At 35.4% G+C, this 21344-nt stretch overlaps 1 protein-coding gene across 5 annotated transcripts in view; it reads left to right on the plus strand.

Annotated features, from left to right (window-relative positions):
- The window catches only part of FAM133A (family with sequence similarity 133 member A), a 32820-nt gene extending 15961 nt beyond the window's left edge, over positions 1 to 16859 (plus strand). For all 5 annotated transcript variants that reach the window (XM_013986303.2, XM_005673773.3, XM_005673772.3 and 2 more), the window contains exons 3-4: positions 5132 to 5218; positions 13867 to 16859. In XM_013986303.2, coding sequence (XP_013841757.1) covers positions 13970 to 14716 — 747 coding nt within the window. In that variant the 5' untranslated portion in view covers positions 5132 to 5218; positions 13867 to 13969 and the 3' untranslated portion in view covers positions 14717 to 16859. The remainder of the gene's footprint in view (positions 1 to 5131; positions 5219 to 13866) is intronic.

Here is a 21344-nt window from a genome sequence, read left to right on the forward strand (position 1 = left end):
TTCTCTTCTCTTCCTATTTGGATGCCTTTTATTTCTTTTGTTTGTCTAATTGCTGTGGCTAGGACTTCCAAAACTATGTTGAATAGCAGTGGTGAGAGTGGGCATCCTTGTCTTTTTCCAGATTTTAGTGGGAAGTCTTTCAGTTTTTCTGCATTGAGTATTATATTTGCTGTGGGTTTGTCATAAGTGGCTTTGATTATGTTAAGGAATGTTCCCTCCATATACACTTTGGTGAGAGTTTTTATCATGAATGGATGTTGGACTTTGTCAAATGCTTTTTCTGTATCTATTGAGATGATCATATGGTTTTTGACTTTTCTTTCATTAATGTGGTGTATGACTTTGATTGATTTGCATATGTTGAACCATCCTTGTGAACCTGGGATGAATCCCACCTGGTCGTGTATGATCTTTTTTATATGTTGTTCAATTCGTTTGGCTAAAATTTTGTTGAGAATTTTTGTGTCTATATTCATCAAAGATATTGGCCTACAGTTTTCTTTTTTGGTGGTATCTTTGTCTGGTTTTGGAATGAGGGTGATGGTAGCGTCATAGCATGTCTTTGGGAGTGTTCCTTCTTCTTTAACCTTTTGAAAAATTTTAAGGAGGATGGGTATAAATTCTTCTTTGTATGTTTGGTAGAATTCGCATGTGAAGCCATCTGGTCCTGGACTTTTATTTGTAGGGAGTGTTTTTATGACATAGTGAGTTTCATTTCTGTTGATTGTTCTGTTCAGTTGGTCTGTTTCTTCTTATCATTTTTTATGTATGTGTGTGACTCAGGTTTACTTTAATTTCAAAATTTGCCAGTTTTTGCCTTCATGATTTTGTTGTAATTCTTTACACTAACAATTCTAAAAATATGAAATTACATCAGCCTGTAGCATTTACCTTTTGAAGTATTTCCACATATATTACCTCATTTCATATTCACCCAAACCCATTTTTATTTTTAGAGACAACTTTGCTTATTTTATCAATGTGAAAACTGGATTCACAGAGGCTAAAAGACCAGCCTAAGGTTATGTAACTATTATTAAAGATGCATCATAAGAACCCTTTTCTAAGTCCAAGGCCCTTCTCAATTTGGCACATATGCATTTTAGTACTAATTTTTACTGTTTTTGCTTTTTATAACTCATGCTTTTAAGATAAAATTTCATAATGATTTTTTATAACTTTTAAGTAATATGGTTAGCTTCCCTCAAGTTTCTCTTTTGAAATATTTCCACAAACCCTAAGTCCTGAACAAAGTCATCTCATTTCTTTAGAAGGTGAGGAAAAGATTAAAAGAAACTGCAGTAGAAATGTAAAAAGATGGAAATGCCAATATGGCTGAACATCATTTGGAAAAGATTATCCTGCTTGTGATTTATAGTAATTTCATTTGAAATGTCTTTTTTAAGACTTTATTTTTTAGAGCATGTTTACATTTACAGCAAAACTGAGAGAAAAGCACAGATATTTTCCATATACTCTCTGTCCTCCACACATGCATAGTGTCCCCCCATTATCAACATCACTCACTAGAATGGTGTAATTTTTTGTTTTTACCAAAGATGAACCTATGTATCATAATCACCCAAATTCTACCTTAAGGTTCACTGTTGCTGGTACACATTCTATGGGTTTAGACAAATGTATGATAATATATAATCACCATTGTTATATCATACAGCATATTTCACTGCCCTAAAAATCCTCTGTGCTCTGCCTCTTCATCTTCCTCTACTACAGCCCCACTTCAGACAACCACTATTTGTTTTTTATTGTCTCCATTGTTTGCCTTTTGAAGAATGTCAGACTTGTCAGATTGGTTTCTTTTCCTTAGTAATATTCATCTAAGTTTCCTTCATGTCTTTTCATAGCTTGACAGCTTATTTCTTTTTTGTTATAAATAGTATTCCAATGTCTGGATATGCAACAGTTATTTATCTATTCACATACTGAAGGATATCTTGGTTACTTCTAAGATTTGGCAACTATGAATAAAGTTGCTATTAACATCCACATGAGGGTTTTTTGTGTGGATGTAAGTTTTCAGCTCCTTTTGATATATACTAAGGAGTGCAGTTGCTGGAGAGCATAGTAAGATTATGTTTAGTTTTATAAGAAACTGTCAAAATATCTTCCAAAGTGGCTATACCATTTTGAATTTACACCAACAATGTATGAGTGTTCCTGTTGATCCATATCCTTGCCAACATTTGGTATTGTCATTGTTCTGGATTTTGGCCATTCTATGAGGTATATAGTGGTATTTGTTGCTGTATGGATTTGCATTTCCCTGGTGACATAAGATACTGAGCATCTTTCATATGATTACTTGCCATTCTATGTAAAGTCTTTACCACAGGAAACTATTCTCAAATTACCATAATATAAGGCTGATAATGTAAAACTTATCAGAGAACTAGCTGTGAGTTTCCAGCAGAGTCTAGGAAAGATAATGCCCTGGTTATCAGATTGGAATACTCTAGTCCCCAACCCAATGGTGGAGATCAATAGGTAGATCAAATTAAATCTGGAGGCAGTAATCATTAAGAATATATACTGACTGCTTTTTTTTAATGATTCCAGGCTTACCATAGATATTTATGATTATAATTTGGTTTTGTAAGTGTATTTTCTAATAGATTCAGAATATGCTGTTATCAAACTGAACACCCTTTGTTTTTAATATTTCCTATTATAAACTAATGGATGGGAATCTGATTTATACATTGATATCATGTGACTTTATTTAGCCTGAATTAGCATACCTCATCCTGGTACTATTGGCACTGTCAGAATAGTATATAATTTTACATTCACAATCAATAAAAGAACCAAGTGGTGATATAGAATATGTTTATTTTTCCTTTGATTTTTAATAGTTTCTTATTGAAATTTCTTAATGACAATGATTTTCAAACTTTTTACTGTAATAACCTGAGAAAATTTATAAAATTACAAATTCATAGGTCTTACTCCCAAAAATTCTGACGTTTGGTCTAGGATAAAACATAGGAATCTGCATTTTTAAAATCAACAACCTACATGATTCTGATCTTGAGCATTAGTGGTCAATACCTTGAAAAACACTGTTCTACAGAAAACGTTGCTGTATTTAAATAAGCCTGGAGTTCTTAAAGTGATCATTCACCGTTGGGCAGTTTCATGAATTTCTATTAGCTTTCTGTTAACTGGATAAATCAATGACATCATAACCAGCCTCAGATCCCTGATTGGTCAGAATTATGTATGCAAATCACAGCAAGCCTTGAGGAAGTGAACTACAGCTTTGTAAAGATAACCGATTTGGGGGTGGGGCTAAGGGACGACAAAATGACTGCCCGCTTCAAGGTGAAGAGAGAATAAAATCCTCTGAGGTTTTCTCTGTTTAGGAGTAGAAGCAAATAGGTAAGTGGTGATGCCAAGGTGTAGCTGCCCCAAATGAAACAATCTATGTCAAAGCAGAATGCTACGAAAGTTCAACTTTAAGTCCCTAACTTTCTCTAAGAATTACTTCGCCTAAGCGCCTCTTAACATAGAAAATTTTGAGCTTCCTCTGGAAATTAGGACCTATTTAATTGAGGATGTGCACTTGGAAGAGGATTCAGAGGAAAGCGAGAGCAGAAAATTGGTTGGTCAAGGGTGGTATAGGCTAGGGTTATAAATAGGAAATGGCTGAACTAGAATTTGAATCTATCAGACCCCAAAGTCTATATACCTGTTAAATTTTTTCTAACGTTAGTGTGCAAAAGAGTCACCCGAGGGCCATGTTAAAAATATAAGTTCATTTTTATTTATTTATTTATTTTTATATATAATTTTTTTTATTTTCCCACTGTACAGCAAGGGGGTCAGGTTATCCTTACATGTATACATTACAATTACATTTTTCCCCCACCCTTTGTTCTGTTGCAACATGAGTATCTAGACAAAAAAAAAAATGTAAGTTCATGACCCTAGAAGTTATGATTTAGTAGGTATCATATAGAGTCTAGAAATCTATACTTTTAACAAACATCCCAGATAGCTCTGGTGCATATGGTCAGCGCATATACTTGGAGAAACATTATCCCAGAGGAATAGTTCTCAAACCGTTTGGATTCCTTTACACTATTATAAATCACTGAGGATCCCAAAGAATGTGGTAAATAATATCTAACAAATAATAACTATTGATATTTATGGTATTAAAAACTAAAAACTGAGAAATTGTTAAAGTACTTATTAATCCATTTGAAAATACAAATAAGACCATTAAATTTTAACCAAATATTTTATGAAAATTATATTTTCAAAATTAAAATAATAACAGAGCTGTATTATTTTACATTTTAAATCTCTTTAATTCTGACTTAGTAATTCTTAAAACTGTACATTCAGTTTGTAGTGATATGATGTTTTGGTTGAGGTATATGAAAAAAAATCAGGACTCACACAAATGACATAGAGAAAAGAGAACCTTGCAGACCCCCTGAAAGGATCTAGGAGACTCCCATGGGTCGTGGGACCACACTTTTAGTTAGTGTCTTAGAGTAATATCTGTTACTGTTCTCAGAAATGGTTATGTTGTTCAGTTTGTGTTTGGTCATCAGAGTTTAGGGACATCAAGGAAGGTAGAAAATTAATTTATTCCTTAGATTGTTTTGGGTTAAATTGTTTTATAAAATTTATCCCAATATTGCTCTTTTATTAATTTCCTTTGTAAATTTGAAAGTACTATAGAAACATAAAATAGGAGACCAGGTGTGAGGCAGAATCTTCTTTAAAGAAGGTGGGTTTCAGAACACAGATTCCTTTGAGAGTAGTGGAGTTTCAGTAGGCAAGGAGAAAGGAATACATTAGGTGACCAATATTTGGTAGGAAAAGTGTGAAAGCAGAGAATAATCTGTTGTTACTTACAGTAGATATTTACAGTTGAATAAATAGCTATAATGGTGAGATAATGCCAATTGTAGCCTTTTAAGGAGGGTTATTATTTTGCCTGAATAAAAGAACCTTCTTGTCATCATACCTTTTCAAATTTGGTTAAATTTGTTGTTGTTGTTGTTGTTACTTTTAATTCTATAACCTAAAATTTACTGCCAGCTTATACAAGGATTTTAACAAGTATTATCTCATTTCTCAACTTTGGTCAAAGTGGAAGAACCTGGAAAAGTCCAAGAAAAGAAGCAGCTGGGAAAGTGAGAGGAAAACGGAATGTTTATATCCTTGGAAGCTATTTGAGGTAAGTGTTTCAAGGAGGAAGGAGTGACCATTCTGTCAACTGATGCTCATTGATGCAGAGTAAAATGAGAATTGATCATTAAATTTAGTGACGTGGAGGTCATTAGTTACCTGGACAACAAATGTTCCCATGGAGTGGTTGAGGTAAAAGCTCCATGGGTGTGCGTTCAAAACAGAATGGGAAGAGTTGAGAACTACACAAAGAGCTTTTTCCAGATGTTTTCGTAAAAAAGAAAAACAGAGAAGTGGAACAGCAGAAAACAAGACAAATGGGGAGTTCCCGTTGTGGCGCAGTGGTTAATGAATCCAACTAGGAACCATGAGGTTGCGGGTTCGATTCCTGGCCTCACTTAGTGGGTTAAGGATCCGGCATTGCTGTGAGCTGTGGTGTAAGTTGCAGACGTGGCTCAGGTCCTGCATTATTGTGGCTGTGGCATAGGCCAGCGGCTACAGCTCCGATTAGAGCGGCCCTAGAAGAGTCAAAAAGACAAAAAAAAAAAAAATACATTCTCTTTCATACTCTCAATATTATAACATTTAAGGTAATTAAAAATAATTCCCTGGTATCATCTAACACCTATCGATGTTAGATATCCATAAATGTCTCCTCAAAATCATTTTTAACAGCTTTATTGTGTTGTAGTTTTAACACTATGGAAAGTATTCATTTTAAGATTCAAAGGTTTACTACAAATTTATAAAAGTTGTGCAGCCATAACCACAATGTAATTTTGGTACATTTCCATCACTCCAGAAAAAACCCTCATACAACTGTATTTTATTGAACTATAATAAAATCAAGTTCATGCATGGCATTTAATTATGTTTCTTTAAATATTTTGTTCTAGAGCAATCTTTATCTTTTTCCTCATGATTTTTAGAAAAGACCAGATGTTTGTTTTATAGAAGGTCCCACATTCTGGATTTATCTGTTTCCTTCTGTCATTTAACTTATTCCTCTATTTCTCCCACCCTCAACCACCACCCAATATTTTCTGTTAAATTCTTAATTAGATTCATTCTGACATATTTGGAATAAAGCCCAAATTTTTTTGTTTTCTCCTTCCTCTAACATGTCAACATGTTAATCCCATGAAGTTATAGGCTTTATCTGTCTTGTTTAACACTAGTACCTGGTTCATAGTAGGATCACAGTAAACATTTGTTGAGTGAATAACTGAAACACCTACATTCAGATTATGTATTTTTGCTATGTAGAGTCAACATTATTTTAAGGTATTTTTCTTTCTGTTCATTTTTTGGAAAATGTATTAAATGTATTAAAAATACATTTTAAAATTGTATTATGGTCAAAATAAATTTATGGAACCATGATTTATTTTCTAAGCTGGTAGTTCAGGCTGATGAAAAGTAGGATTCCTTCCATTTCAGCATGCCATAAACATTTTAGGTGTTCCTCTAATTTCTAGGACATCAAATTTATTTCAAGATGAGGAATTTAATGCTCAAACATTTTGGAACAGATAAGCCAAATAGATTGCATAGTTTTGATAGAGCTGCTTATCAAAAGATTTAAGGAATTGCATAAGTACTCTGTATGCTCTCATTCCAGGCTATTGAGGGATATGAGTTTAGATTTAACTTCTTCCATAGAGAAAAACAGTTATCTAGAGTTACTGGGTTTGGAGTAAATCAAGAAAGGCTGCCAAGTGGGAGGGGGAGGGAGTTGGACGGACTGGGAGTTTGGAGTTAATAGATTGAAACTATTGCATTTGAAGTGGATAAGCAATGAGATCCTGTTGTGTGGCACAGGGAACTATATCTAGTCACTTGTGACTGAACATGATGGAGGATAATGTGAGAAAAAGAATATGTGTGTTTATGTGTGTTTGACGGGGTCACTGCTGTACAGTAGAAATTGACAGAACACCATAAATCCACTATAATGGAAAACATTAAAATCTTAAAAAAAAGAAAATGTACTGGGATCTTCAGGTTCCTTATTCAGGCAATTATATAGGCATATTATTTCAGTATCAGTCAAAAAGTGAAAAAGATTCAGGGGAGTCTGAGTAAAAACAGTTGACTTCCTAGCATGGAACTTTTCTGTATTCCCAAGTACTGCATAACTGCTGCTGGCAATGAAATAATAAATAGATAAAAATAACTGATGTGACATGTTAAGTTTCAGGTTAGCAAATTCTGTGACTCAGGATATCTGCCAAAGCAAAGGGTAGAGAGCAAAATTCATGTTACAAGACATTTGTTAAATAGAAATTGGGAAATGGGGAAAGAGATGTGGCAAACCTTACTTGGGGGGTGTATTTTCATGGGAGTCATGTTACGCAGATGTAAAGAAACTAGTATTCAGTTAGCATCAGTTCTGTAAGGTGAACCCTTGAATAAAGAAACTGTAATTTTCAGAACTCCTAAGACATTTTGGTTACATCATGTATTTCCATGACTTACCACATATAAATACACATTGTAGGGCAAAATCTGTTGTCAAGGAAGACTCAAGAAACTCGCTAATGAGTATCCAAAACTTATCAAATGCACTGACAAAATAAATACCTTCTTGGCAAATAGTTGAGTTCAATATGTATGTAATGATTTTCTACAGAGGGTTTCTTAAAACATTGACACTGGCACTACAAACCGTACCATTATTTTTTTCATGGTTTCTTGAGTAGGGCAAAGTGCTAAAGGAGCAAAGCTAGTTCTTCTGAGGGCCTTGTTCTTCTTAATAGTCTTAGACTTTTCAAACAATTTCTAAAATGTATACAAGACAGATCCATTCCTACTAATTGGGAAGTAACTATAACAAGGACTCTGTTGATGATGAGTCTGTCATGTCACTTAGATGCCACATTATAGTCAACACAGTGTTCTGCATTCTACTTCTAAATATTTCATGTTTGTCATCCAAGTGCCAGGTACTTAGTTCAAACTTAATATGTGACTGACTGTATTAAAATCATTTCATGTATTTCCTAGCTCTGTCTGCTGAGAGGGCCTAGAAGCAACAATACTCAAACAGGATTCTACAGCTATTTAGAACTTCTACCCTCTTATGACCATTATTTTCTATTTTATCTCTTGCACCTGCAATGTGTTGTTGCTGCTATAAGCTTTCTGGCATCATTCTTAAGATATTAGAGACTGATCCCTTGTCATTTGACAGTTCTGTAGACAGAAAAAGAGGAGGCTGTATTTCAAACTCTACACCTTTTCCTTAGAATGACAAATGCTCCATGACACAGCTATGCTAGAGGGAATTCACCTGAGATGAATGCTTTTAACAAAGCACAGCTTTCTATCATGTTGATCCTAGTCAAAGTAAGAGGGATAATTTTTCCCTCAAAACAGCCACGTTAACAACTAGAATAGAATGTTTTGTTGCTTGAGTCTTATTTAGAAGAAATGATATCATACACACTTGGTAGAGCTAGCTAGATATTTTCAAGAAATTGTCAAGTATCATTAAATGTCTCCATAAACGTTCTTTGTCTCTTATTTGGCCTGAGAATTAGATGATGCTGCGACCGTTCTCTATATTATCAATCAATGTGAAATTGCAGAATGTAGCGTGATAATTAAAGGTATTGTTAGTATATATGTGCAGATTATTATTATTTTATAATATAGTAGACTCATTTCTGTCTTAAAGCCTTTAAAATACCTTTAAAAGAGGCATTTATTTCAGTAGAATGGTACTTAAACTTACATTAGCTAGTAGGAACAAAGAACATTAAGGAACATTAAGTTTTTTTTTTTAATAAGAGCCTCATCCAAATCCAGACCTTTACAAAAGACTTAGGTGTTTCAATTAAGTCTCAGAGCAATTGCCAACTATTTTGGAAAGGATTTCCAGCTGAAGTGCATATGTCTATGCCGCTCCTGCGGCATATGGAGGTTCCCAGGCTAGGGGTCGAATCAGAGCTGTAGCCGCCAGCCTACACCAGAGCCACAGCAACTCGGGATCCGAGCCGCGTCTGCGACCTACACCACAGCTCACGGCAACGCCGGATCGTTAACCCACTGAGCAAGGGCAGGGACCGAACCCGCAACCTCATGGTTCCTAGTCGGATTCGTTAACCACTGCGCCACGACGGGAACTCCCAGTTATTCCAAATTCTAATTATTGTTCTCAAAACTCTTATGCTACCTCAAAGTGTTTTAATCTTAGCAGATCACCTTGGCATCTATCCGCTGAGTGAAAATCAAGGCTGTTATGTGAGAAATACTTCAACTTTCTCCCTTTGATTTACTCCCGAGAAACTGCCCCTCCCGCCCCCACACTCAAAAGCTTTATTCTTTGCCTCTGCTCTTTCAAGAAGAGACATCTTCTAACTGTGACTTTGATTTCTCTCTATTTCTTCTTTGGTTTTGCTACAAAGAATTATTCCTTCTGTTTCCTATCTTCTTAAAAGTCTTTCTACTTAAACCTTGTCATCCTGTGAACATATTCAAGTTTCTTCTACAATAAAAACAAACAATAAAAAATCATTTTCTTTAATTCTTCATTCCTCATTATAGATACCATCTTATCTCTTTACTTTCCTTCTCAAATGAGTCTGTGTACTCTGTGTCTCTAATTTTTCAACTCTCATTTAGTTTTTAACTCACTGACATCTGGCTTCTTCCCTAATTAATTGAAATTTCATTAGCAGAGGTGCTTAAATGATTTCTTCATTGCCAAATATAATGAACATTTTAAGATTTTATCTTACTTGACCAATCTGATGCATTTAATATTGTTGTCCATAACATCTTTTTCTCCTCCATTTTTTTAGTCTTTAAGATAATACCTGCTCATTGTAAAAAATATAAACATTGTATGACAACTTATAAAAGAAAATAATGTCTCTTCATATACAGAGAAAACCAGTGTTTACATTTGGTGAATTTTTCAGTGAACAATAAGTTGCAGATATAGTATTCCATTGGATACATATACTATAATTCATATAACCTGTTCATTATTGATGGACATTTAGGTTTTTTTCCCCCAGATTTAATATTTAAAAATTGCTCAAATGAAATTCATGAACATTGGCCTTTGAGGAATATTGCCCTCATCTTGCAACTTTATTCACCCCATTGTGTTTCTGTGACGCCAACTTTTTGTTTTCTTTTTTTTTTTGGTCTTTTTGTCTTTTTAGAGCCACACCCATGGCCTATGGAGATTCCCAGGCTAGGGGTCAAATTGGAGCTGTAGCTGCCAGCCTATACCACAGCCACAGCAACACAGGAACTGAGCCACATCTGAGACCTACACCACAGCTCACGGCAACGCCAGATCCTTAACCCACTGAGCGAGGCCAGGGATCAAACTCATGTCCTCATGGTTGCTAGTCAGGTTCCTTAACCACTGAGCCAAGACGGGAACTCCCCAACTTTTTGTTTACTGATACTCATCTAGCTCTTACCACTCTGGTTCATTTTCTGAAGTGTTCTTTGTAAGCTTTTCTTTCTCTCCCAACCCCTTGTGTGTTGTTTTTTAATTGGATACAGTGCTTAAACCTTTTTTCATTTGAAATCTTCCCCAAAGTGATTTAATTTTCTGTCATGACTTTAGCCATCACTCAGTGACTGCCAATCCTATATCTCTAACTCAGGGCGCATTTCAGAGTACTAACACCCATACATCCAATTTCCAACATGTAGATCTATTTACACATTTCACAAACACCTCAAACTTTATGAATCCAATATTGAACCTAGACCTTTTCTCAAAGTCTATGCCATGTCCTTTATTACCCAGTCATTGGCCTTGCCTTTTATCTGATCTCACAAGCCAGAATTGTGAGATTCCTTTGTCTTCCTCACCCTTTTTATCTAATTGATCATTAATTTCAGTAGAGTCTCCTCGTCTCATATATTTCCCCCTCTTTTCATTTACAATACCACTATTTTAGTTCACACTCTTTCATTTCTTATCTGTATGAATACTTGAATGAATCTCATTGTCTTCATTCTTACCTACCTCCATTTCATCTTTCATGCTGTAAGAAATTCTCTTAAATTTTCAGATGTGACCATATCACTCTCCTGCTTAAAATAGTCAATATTTCCCCATTAGCTTCACTCTAAGTCCCTTAGAATAAATTCCAACCTCAATAGCACATCCAAATCCTTTGTGAACTGGTCTTTGCTTGTCTTTCTAGATGATGTCAGGACTAGGTCTCAAGGAGCTGAAATTAGAATGGATTATGCTATTCTTTTTTTTTTTTTTTTTTTTTTTTTTTTGTCTTTTTGCTTTTTCTTTGGGCCACTCCCGCGGCATATGGAGGTTCCCAGGCTAGGGGTCCAATCGGAGCTGTAGCCACCGGCCTATGCCAGAGCCACAGCAACGCAGGATCCGAGCCACGTCTGCAACCTACACCACAGCTCACGGCAACGCCGGATCGTTAACCCACTGAGCAAGGGCAGGGACCGAACCCGCAACCTCATGGTTCCTAGTCGGATTCGTTAACCACTGCGCCACGACGGGAACTCCGGATTATGCTATTCTAAATGTACAGTTGCAGAAACTACCAGCAAGTTTAATGTGAACTATGTCCTTAAGGGCTTTTGATGTTCAAGTCTTGGAAACAATGATATTTGACAGATCTGTAGAGTAGCATTAAAAATGAAAATGACAAAAAGACCCAAGAGGAGCTGGGCAGAATTGAAGAGGAAGGAAAATAAGATAATACAACAAATCAAACACAGAAAACTATTACCAAGAATCAGTGTAAAATCTGTGGCATTGAGCTTATGATGAGTAAGTATGTTAGGTTGACTTAAAGGGTCAGAGTCAAGACGGAGACTGACAGAAAAATCTGTGATATGTCCTATCATCTTTCTCTTCAAACTTTGATAGCTTCCTAACAACTCTAAGACAAAATCCAAAATGTTAAAATAACCTAAGAAGGCCTGATGGTCAAGCTACTTACTTCATATGCAGCCTCACCTCCTACCAGTTCCCTCTTAACACTTTAGGCTCCGTCAACACTAAATACATAGTGCTCCTTCAGATCTCTCAGGTTTTTTACATACTGTTTCCTCTGCCTAGAATGTCCTTCATTTCCCCATTTCCTGAGTGAACTCCTATTTATCCTTCAAAACCCTATACTGACGTCACAAACTCCAAGAGGTTTCTCTGGATGTCCCTCTCTCACAGAGTTATCAATACAGTCATTTATTTGTTTATTATTTTGCACATATTTATTGAGTACTTAGTGTGGGACATATGCCATGTTAGGCCCTGAGAAAACCATGGTGTTGTAAGACAAATCAAATATGACCTTTACCCTCTTGGCCTTATATTTAGTGATGGATACATACACACAGACATGTACACACACAAATACACACATATCCACATAGATGTATAAAATAATTATTGATTTTCTAAGTGCTGTGAATAAAAGAAACAAGGAACTGTGGTACAAAATAATGAGTATGAGAGAGAGCTACAGAGGTAACATACTTTGATATAAGGTTGAACCATATGAAATTGTTGGTATTTGACTCTTTTTGTCCTATATAATTGGTGATTTTATATAGTTTGACCTAATAGTTACCTTTCAGAAAAACTGGCATTTAAAATGAGACCTGAAAATGAGGTGAAACTGGCCTGGAGCTTACACGTTCCCGAATCAAAGAGAAGATCAGAAAAGATAGAGTTGAGAAAAGGGGTAAATAACTCTAGATGAAAGTAAGAGGATCCACCAAAAAGGACCTTTATAGGAGTTTGTATTTGATTCTCATTAAAATGTAAAGCTACTGGAACATTTTAAGATCCTTCTGATTTCAATGTGGGACTGGAATGGAAGACAGAATGGGTAAAATAGGGCTATCAATTAAGAAGTTGATGTAAGGAGGCAATAGAGCGTTGTGTTAGGTGTGTAGGTTTTGACATTAGGCTGCCTTGATTTGAAGCCTGGTTTTGCCATATGCCATTTATTATGTTACACAAGTTATTCAAAACCTCTAAGCCTCTGTTTCTTCATCTGTGTAATAGGGGTAATAATAGGACCAACCTCAAAGAATAAGTCTTGAGACTGAATCACATAATCTACTGCACAACACTAAGGACTCCCTGGCATATAATAAACCCTTAATAGATACTAGAGATTAATAGGCCAAATGAGAGATGACAGTACCTGGACTATGTTGATGACAACATATATGGATAGAAGTGAACAGACATGAGATCTATTATTGTGGTGAGTTTAAACAGCAGGATTTAGTAATGAATTGGATGTGAGAGTTGAGGGTGAAGGATTGTTCAGGTATGACTCCTAGGTTACTATCAAAGAGTGGAATGCTTTATGATGTACTTTCTTAAGATGGAAAAGGTCTGCTTGCTACAGAATTTAGCTATAGAAATTTTTCTCTCTTTATACCATATTAGGCAGAATGAAAGAAAGAAAAAAAAGGTAAATATCATACAATGCAAAAGGAAGTAGTTATTTAAATATTTAGATAATAGAACCTCACATGAGGTATAAAAAACACTTTATATTATATTCATACCACAATGTCTAAAATAGGCAAAAATTGTGTATTATCTTTTCTCTAAGATTTTGGAAATCTTTCTACTATACTGTGTGATAGACAGTGAACAATTAAACTTATGTGCTTACTTTGTCTTATATTAAAGATGTTTTTTAATCATTCCATCTGCTTCTCTCACAGAATGGAGCCTACTTGTTATACCAGCAGATGAAGAATTTAAGGAGGGTGTCTATCTTTATTCTCTTTAACAACTGAGAGTCTGCTCTGGGAACCATCAGGCACCATGGGGAAGCGGGATAATCGTGTAGCTTATATGAATCCTATAGCAATGGCCAGATGGCGGGGCCCCTCGCAATCTGCAGGCCCAACAATACAAGATTATCTGAATCGACCGAGGCCGACCTGGGAAGAAGTGAAGAAACAATTAGAAAATAAAAAGAAAGGCTCCAAGGCATTAGCTGAATTTGAAGAAAAAATGAATGAGAATTGGAAGAAAGAACTAGAAAAAAGCAGAGAGAAGTTATTAAGTGGAAACGAGAGCTCATCCAAGAAAAGGGAAAGAAAGAAAAAGAAAAAGAAGAAATCTTGTCAGTCTTCGTCGTCTTCTTCATCAAGCTCTGATTCTTCAAGCAGTTCTTCAGATTCTGAGGATGAGGAGAAGAAACAAGGAAAAAAGAGAAAGAAAAAAAAGAACCGTGCATACAAATCATCAGAAAGCTCTACATGTGAATCTGAATCAGAGAGCAAGGAATCTGTAAAAAAGAAGAAGTCAAAGGATGAAACAGAGAAAGAAAAGTATATTAAAAGTCTCAGCAAAAAAAGAAAGAAGACTTATCCTGAAGATAAACCTTTATCATCAGAGCTCTCATCAGAATCAGATTATGAAGAGGAGATGCAAGCAAAGAAGAAAAGGAAACGTGACGATCGAGAAAAAGCAACAGAAAAAGCAAAGAAGAAGAAGAAGAAACAGCACAAAAAACATAGTAAGAAGAAGAAAAAGAAGTCAGGTTCAAGTCACAAGTCAGGATAATATCAAGAAAAAAAATAAAGCAAGATGTCCCTATTGAAAAAAGCAAGGTCTAAAGGAAACTTCAACTGTGAATGTTAGGGCATATTTACCAAAATGCATGAATTTCCCTGTGTTAGAGTTATTCCCGGACTTTTGAGTTGCCAGTCAAATGCTACTGTGCCAGAAAGGGCCATAATTGTTGCCTGCAGCTTAAATATAGGATTTTGTTTCATTTGTGTGTTTTTCCTTCCACTGGCTAATTCCTCAGAGAACTAAAACCCTGTTGTCATACTAGTGGTTAAAATGTTTGGAATTAAAGTAAAATGTTTTAGGTGATAAATAATTTTGACCCAAAAATGTCCCTAATAGTCAAGAGATCTAATTTGGATACATCTTAAAAATATAATCAGAACTATCCAGATGACAATAGTTGACATTTTTGAAGCAACTATTGATGCTCAAAAATGACTATTTGATGTCTCCAAATACTTACTTTTGAAGATTAAAAATTTAGTTTATTTTTCTTTTCTCCTTAATAAACTTTTGTTCTCATGGGGAAAGGGCTTGCGGGGGAAAAAAGAGTTTGCTATCACTTTGGCTAGCTGAATAGTGTGCCTTTGGTCCTTACACATCCTATTTTTGCCTGTGCGGCAGCCATTCTTTTCTTATTTGGTGATGTTGTATGCTACTTTAATGAACAAGAAAGACAGCAATTTACAGTATATATAAGACCCCAATTTTATGAAATTTACCTCCACTACCACAGTACTGAATAATATTTAGTGTTACAGTGTTACATGATTTGAATTAACGTTGATACCCTTTGCAGGGGAATCGTTTTCAATAGACCCTGGTATTTTTTGATTAATAAAGATTCTGAAATATTTTGCATGTTTTATACTATTAAGTTATGATTATCCAGGGATATTCTATATAACCAGTAATCATTTTTATATGATTTATGCTTAAAATTCAAGTTTCAAGTTTGTAATTTCTTAATCTTACTATATTAATTTCATTACTCTGTTTAATTGCACACTTGGTAAAATATTTAGCATGCAAAAAGAAGGTTTTTAAAAAATATTTGATGCCTTCATATTGAAGCTAGTTTACTGTAAGCAAGTTGAGTGCCAGACCTCTAGTACGCTATATGTCTTGTTACATAAAACTACTGTCAAAATCTTAGTAAGTACACTGTTTAAAAATTTGTTGTCTTAAGCATTAATATTGAATTAAATAGGAGTTAAGGAGATTATAGTTTTTCTGTTTCATACTTTTCTAAGATTTGGTGTTTGTTGCCTCGTGTTTGTTGCTGATTCATGCTCACCACTGTGTTAAAATAAGTTGAAATATATTTTTACTTTACATTTTTTATATCAGAGTAATATGAATTATAAATTGATGTCTAAAAAACACCTGTTACAGAGGATGTGCTAATTGTAATGTCATACATACAAAATATTTTGGCATGAGGAGAGAATCAATAGCTATTTTTTTAATAGCTGATTTCATGTCAGCTGCCTTGAACCACAAGTAAAATTGTAAAGAAAAAAACATCTGGTAAATAACATATTGGCTCCCCAAATTTTTGCAGTGCGTATACCAGAATCTCCAGTAACATTCTTAGAACATTATAGATGTAATACCTTATTAGGTTACATTGAAGCTTCATAACTTTAGCTGTTTCCTAAACTATATCTATATATGCTGATTAAAACTATTATATTTAAGGGATATTTTGTATCCATATAGAGTTTTTCAAAAATTGTTTTTCCTTAAAATATGAAAAAAGCTTATATTATTTGTTGAATGTGGCAATGACATTAACAGCTTATCAGATATCTATGTGCTCCCATTCACTTCCCAGCCCCTTGTAGTTAGGCAATGCCATTTGACTACTTCTAGCAGAGGAATTGCAGAGAAATTGTAAGTGGAAGTGATGTGTCGTTTCAATACTGGAGCAGTAAAAAGTCCAGTGTGACTCTCCAGCTCTCTTTATCTGTCATGATGACCTGAAAGTAATGTACTACAAATGTTGTACTAACAGTATGAATGCAACCTGGATCTTTAACTTACTGTTTATAAGAGACCTGCCCAGGAGAGCTGATGGACTTGTAGTGAATGTTTTGAGTGAGAAATAAACTGTTACGTGTTAAGCCACCGAGATTTGGAGTCTTTTTTTACTGCCATAGCAATCACCTATCCTACTCTAAATAGTAACATGGAACCCTAGAATGTCTATTTCAAATAACTCATTTACTCTCTGTCACATTTTCCTGTAGTCTGCGGAATGATTCAGAGGTGATCATTTATGCCACAGCAGAAGGAAATATTATTTTATTTGCACTGGCTTTTTTGTAATGACTGAGAAAGAGGGTGGTCTAGCATATTTCGCACTTAGCAGCAATGCTTACTGTCTAGGAAGCAAAACCCTCATTTTTCCTCTGAGTATGGCCAAAACAATCTTCCAGTAAAGACTTGAGGAAGGAAATATTAAAAGCACTCATGGGTGGAGTTCCCATTGTGGCTCAGCCAGTTATGAAACAGAACCCCATGAAGATGTGGGTTCAGTCCCTGGCTTCAATCAGTGGGTTAAGGGTCTGGCTTTGCAGCAAGCTGCAGCATAGGTCACAGATGTGGCTTGGATCCCTCACTGGTGTGGTCGTGGTGTAGGCTGTGGTGGCAGCTGCAGCTTCAGTGGGACTCCATATGCCGCAGATGGAAAAAAAAAACACTCATGGGGAGTCAATAAAAAACAAGGAATGCTGTTTTATATATGTGTGTGTGTGTGTGTGTGAATATAGGAAATGGTAGAAAAAAGTGGTATGGAAATATGTAAATTCTACTAAATACTAAATAGATTTAGGTAAACATATAATATACAGCCTTCAGAATGAAAGCAAAATAATTTATCCCTTATGTGGGAAGCACTAAAGTTATTAATGATGTGCTTTATATGATTCATAAGAATAGTTTTAGCCATAATATTCAACTAACTTTGTGGAAAGGGAAAAAGTGGGAAAGTCAGTAAGAAAGACAGGAAACAGGGAGAAATAAGTGGAATCTAGATTAGGAATGTAATTGCAAGCACAAAATGAAGAATTTGAAAGATCTCAGGCTGAAAATAAAGGATTAGATTAGCAATGAGAATGAATAGAACTGGGGGTGCTGGTTTTGTATCTTGTATTGGTTTATTACAAATTTATCTTGAGAAAGTTTTACCTTTGATATTGTGATTCTGTAGTCATTTTCCACTTGACCATATTTTTTACTAAAAAAATTTCATCTGTGATGTAGGTTTGAAGCTCCTTTTTGACTCATGGAAATGATAGCCAAACATTCAAACATACCTATGTACTTTTGAGCTGAACTAACTTTCTAGTCCTTCTTGAGCTGCAAACAAGATGTGTTCTTTCTTCAAATGAATCTATCAGTTTTTCTTGACTCTTTCATGACACTTACCTCAATCTACGTTGTATTTTGTGTATCCATGGACTCAAGTTGTTAAGAGTGCCCTGGCTCTTGCACTAAACACTAGGTTAAAATTCTCATTCTTCAGTTTCTTGATATGTGACCCCAAGTAAGTTAATTCACCTCTCTGTATCTGTTTCCTCAGATACAAAATCAGAAAAATAACTATCTGTCTGTCTGTCTGTCTGTCTATCTATCTATCTCTACCATGGTTATTAGAATAAGACCAAATAACATTTAAACCATTTAACACAGCTCTTGGAACATAGCAAATGCTCAGTAAATGCTATATCTTCTTTTCCTCCTCCTCTTGTCATCATCATCATCACCATTATTATTGTATCATCATCCCCCCTGCTGCATTGTAACTTCCTGAAAAGTAGGGGCTGTTTGATCTTTTATTTCATGCAATGACAGTAAACAGTGTGCATATGATAGGTGTCATGATTTTCATTGAGTTAGTTGGTCAGGCCCTGGGAGAAAGGAGAATCTGAATGAATGCAATGTACCAATGCTATGTGTAAGCTCCCTACCTCACTTTTAAAACAAGATATAATTCATACGCCATACATTTCACATTTTAAAAACATGTAGTTCAGTGTTTTTTAGTTACAGGTAAATGCAAGCATAACCACAACCAGTATTAGGACCTTTTAATCACCTCAAAAAAGAAACTCCAGGAGTTCCCTCTGTGGCACAGTGGATAAATGATCCAGCTTTTCTCTGTGGCATTGCTGGCTCAATCCTCAGTGAGCAGGGTGTTAAAGGATCCAATGTTGCCACAGCTGTGGCATAGGTGTGGCTTGCTATGAGTGTGGCCGAAAAAGGAAAAAAAAACTCCATATCCTATTCTTCCCATCCCACTCCCAGCCTCTACATACTTTCTGTCTCTATAGATTTCATACAAATGAAACTACACAGCATGTGGTCTTTCATATAAAATGAAATTATACAATATAAAGGTAGCTGGCTTTTTTTCCCTTAGCATATTTTCAAGGTTCATGCCTTTTGTAGCATGCACCAAGATAAAATGAAAGAAAATCTACTCAGCCATCAAAAAAGAACAAAATAATGTCATTTGCAGCAACATGGTTGGAACTAGAGACTCTCATACTGAGTGAAGTAAGTCAGAAAGAGAAAGACAAATACCATATTATATCACTTATATCTGGAATCTAATATATGGCACAAAGGAAACTTTCGACAGGAAAGAAAATTATGGACTTGGAGAATAGACTTGTGGTTGCCAAGGGGAATGGGGAAGGAGTGGGAGGGACTGGGAGCTTGGGGTAAATAGATGCGGAATGTTGCCTTCAGGGTGGATTAGCAATGGGATCCTGCTGTATAGCATTGGGAACTGTGTCTAGTCAATTATGATGGAACACGTAATGTGAGAAAAAAGAATGTATACATGTATGTGTAACGGGGTCACCATGCTGTGCAGTAGAAAAAAAATATATATGTAAAGAAATAAAAATAAAAAAAATTTTTAAAAAAAGAAAATCCATTTCACCTTACCAAATTTCTGCTAAAACCAGAAGAAATTCCACCTTCCATACATATATATGCTGGGCATCATTAATCTGACTTGTACTTCCTTTAGAAATCCTGATTATACAGCAAGCCATTTGAGGGATTATATTTTCTACATGTAAAAATATTCAAATATTCATTAGAAGAAATCAGATCAATTTTTATTTTGGAGGCATACATGAGTGTGATTTTGTGCTCAGAAACTTGGCAAGAGCAGAACTGTTTTAAGGACAGCTCTGATATGCTAATATTCACTCCAATAAGCTACTACTTTGAATAGTAAAATCAAGAACTCTATATATTGTGTTTTCTGATGACTTTTCTCAGCTGTTTACAAAATAATTATCATTAATAGTGTTTCCATGAGAAATCATCTTATTGCTATTTATTTTTGGCATCTAGTTTCCCATGTGGGGAAAACAAACCTTTTATTTTTTGCTTGAATTTAAGCTGAAATGAAGTTTATAGAATTATTTTATATACTGAAAAATGATCACTATTTTGCTATCTTACTGAGAACTCAAAATGCTATAGCTCTATGGAAACTTAAATTTAAGTGGAAACCAACTTATTCACCATTAAAATAACCGTTTGTATCACTTAGAGTGATTATTGTTATCAAATATTTGTATGAACTTTATTTTTCAAAAAATATTGATCAAATATTTTTAGTAATGGCACTAAGAATAACCAGTGAAAATATGATCTTATAAAATCCAGATTATTCTCCACGCAATAAGGAAAACCTGGGTGGTTTGAGAGTCTCTGCATTTGGTTTGTACATCCTGTTCTGTGACAGGCCTGTGGACTATGAGGTTACTGTTCCCACCACTCAGACTATTCCCCAGTATTTTTAGACTTAATGGAATTGTATAAAAGAACTTTAGATAATAATGCTGCCTGACGACTCAGGAAAGAATTCATTCATTCATTCATTACTTTGGTTAAGGAGTCTGACTATATAGTACTTTCATGAAAAGCCAGCACAGAAATAATTCTCAAGGTTATCTTCAAAAACTTTTTGTTTATACTAAAAAGTAAAGGTTTTGAACCTGTTGCCCATTTCCTTTCCTCTGACGGCATTGTATTAACCTCTTACAGGATTCAAATACATAGTGTGGCCAGTGGACCCCCACACTATACATACACACATTCTCTGAAGGACTAGTGTAGGCACAAAGGAAACGTTGTATTATCTCCTCCCCAGCCTCATGGCAGGATTGTTGAGGTACATATTTAAAATAAGTACATAAGAGTTCTCATTGTGGCTCGGCAGGTTAAGAACCCAACATAGTCTCTGTGAGGATGCAGGTTTGATCCCTGCCCTTGCTCAGTGGGTTGAGGATCCAGCATTGCTGGAGTTCCCTTCATGGCACAGTGGAAACAAATCTGACCAGGAACAATGAGGTTGCGGTTTTGATCTATCGCTTCTGTCAGTGGGTTAAGGATCTGGCGTTGCGGTGAGCTGTGGTGTAGGTCACTGATGTGGCTCGGATCCCATCCCACATTGCTGTAGCTGTGGTGTAGGCTGGTAGCTGTAGCTCAGATTGGACCCCTAGCCTGGGAACCTCCATATGCCATGGATGTGGCACTAAAAAGAAAAAGAAAAAAGGATCCAAAGCTGACATGTGGATTGCAGATGTGG

This window comes from Sus scrofa, chromosome X (assembly GCF_000003025.6).
Source record: "Sus scrofa isolate TJ Tabasco breed Duroc chromosome X, Sscrofa11.1, whole genome shotgun sequence".
NCBI lineage: Eukaryota > Metazoa > Chordata > Mammalia > Artiodactyla > Suidae > Sus > Sus scrofa.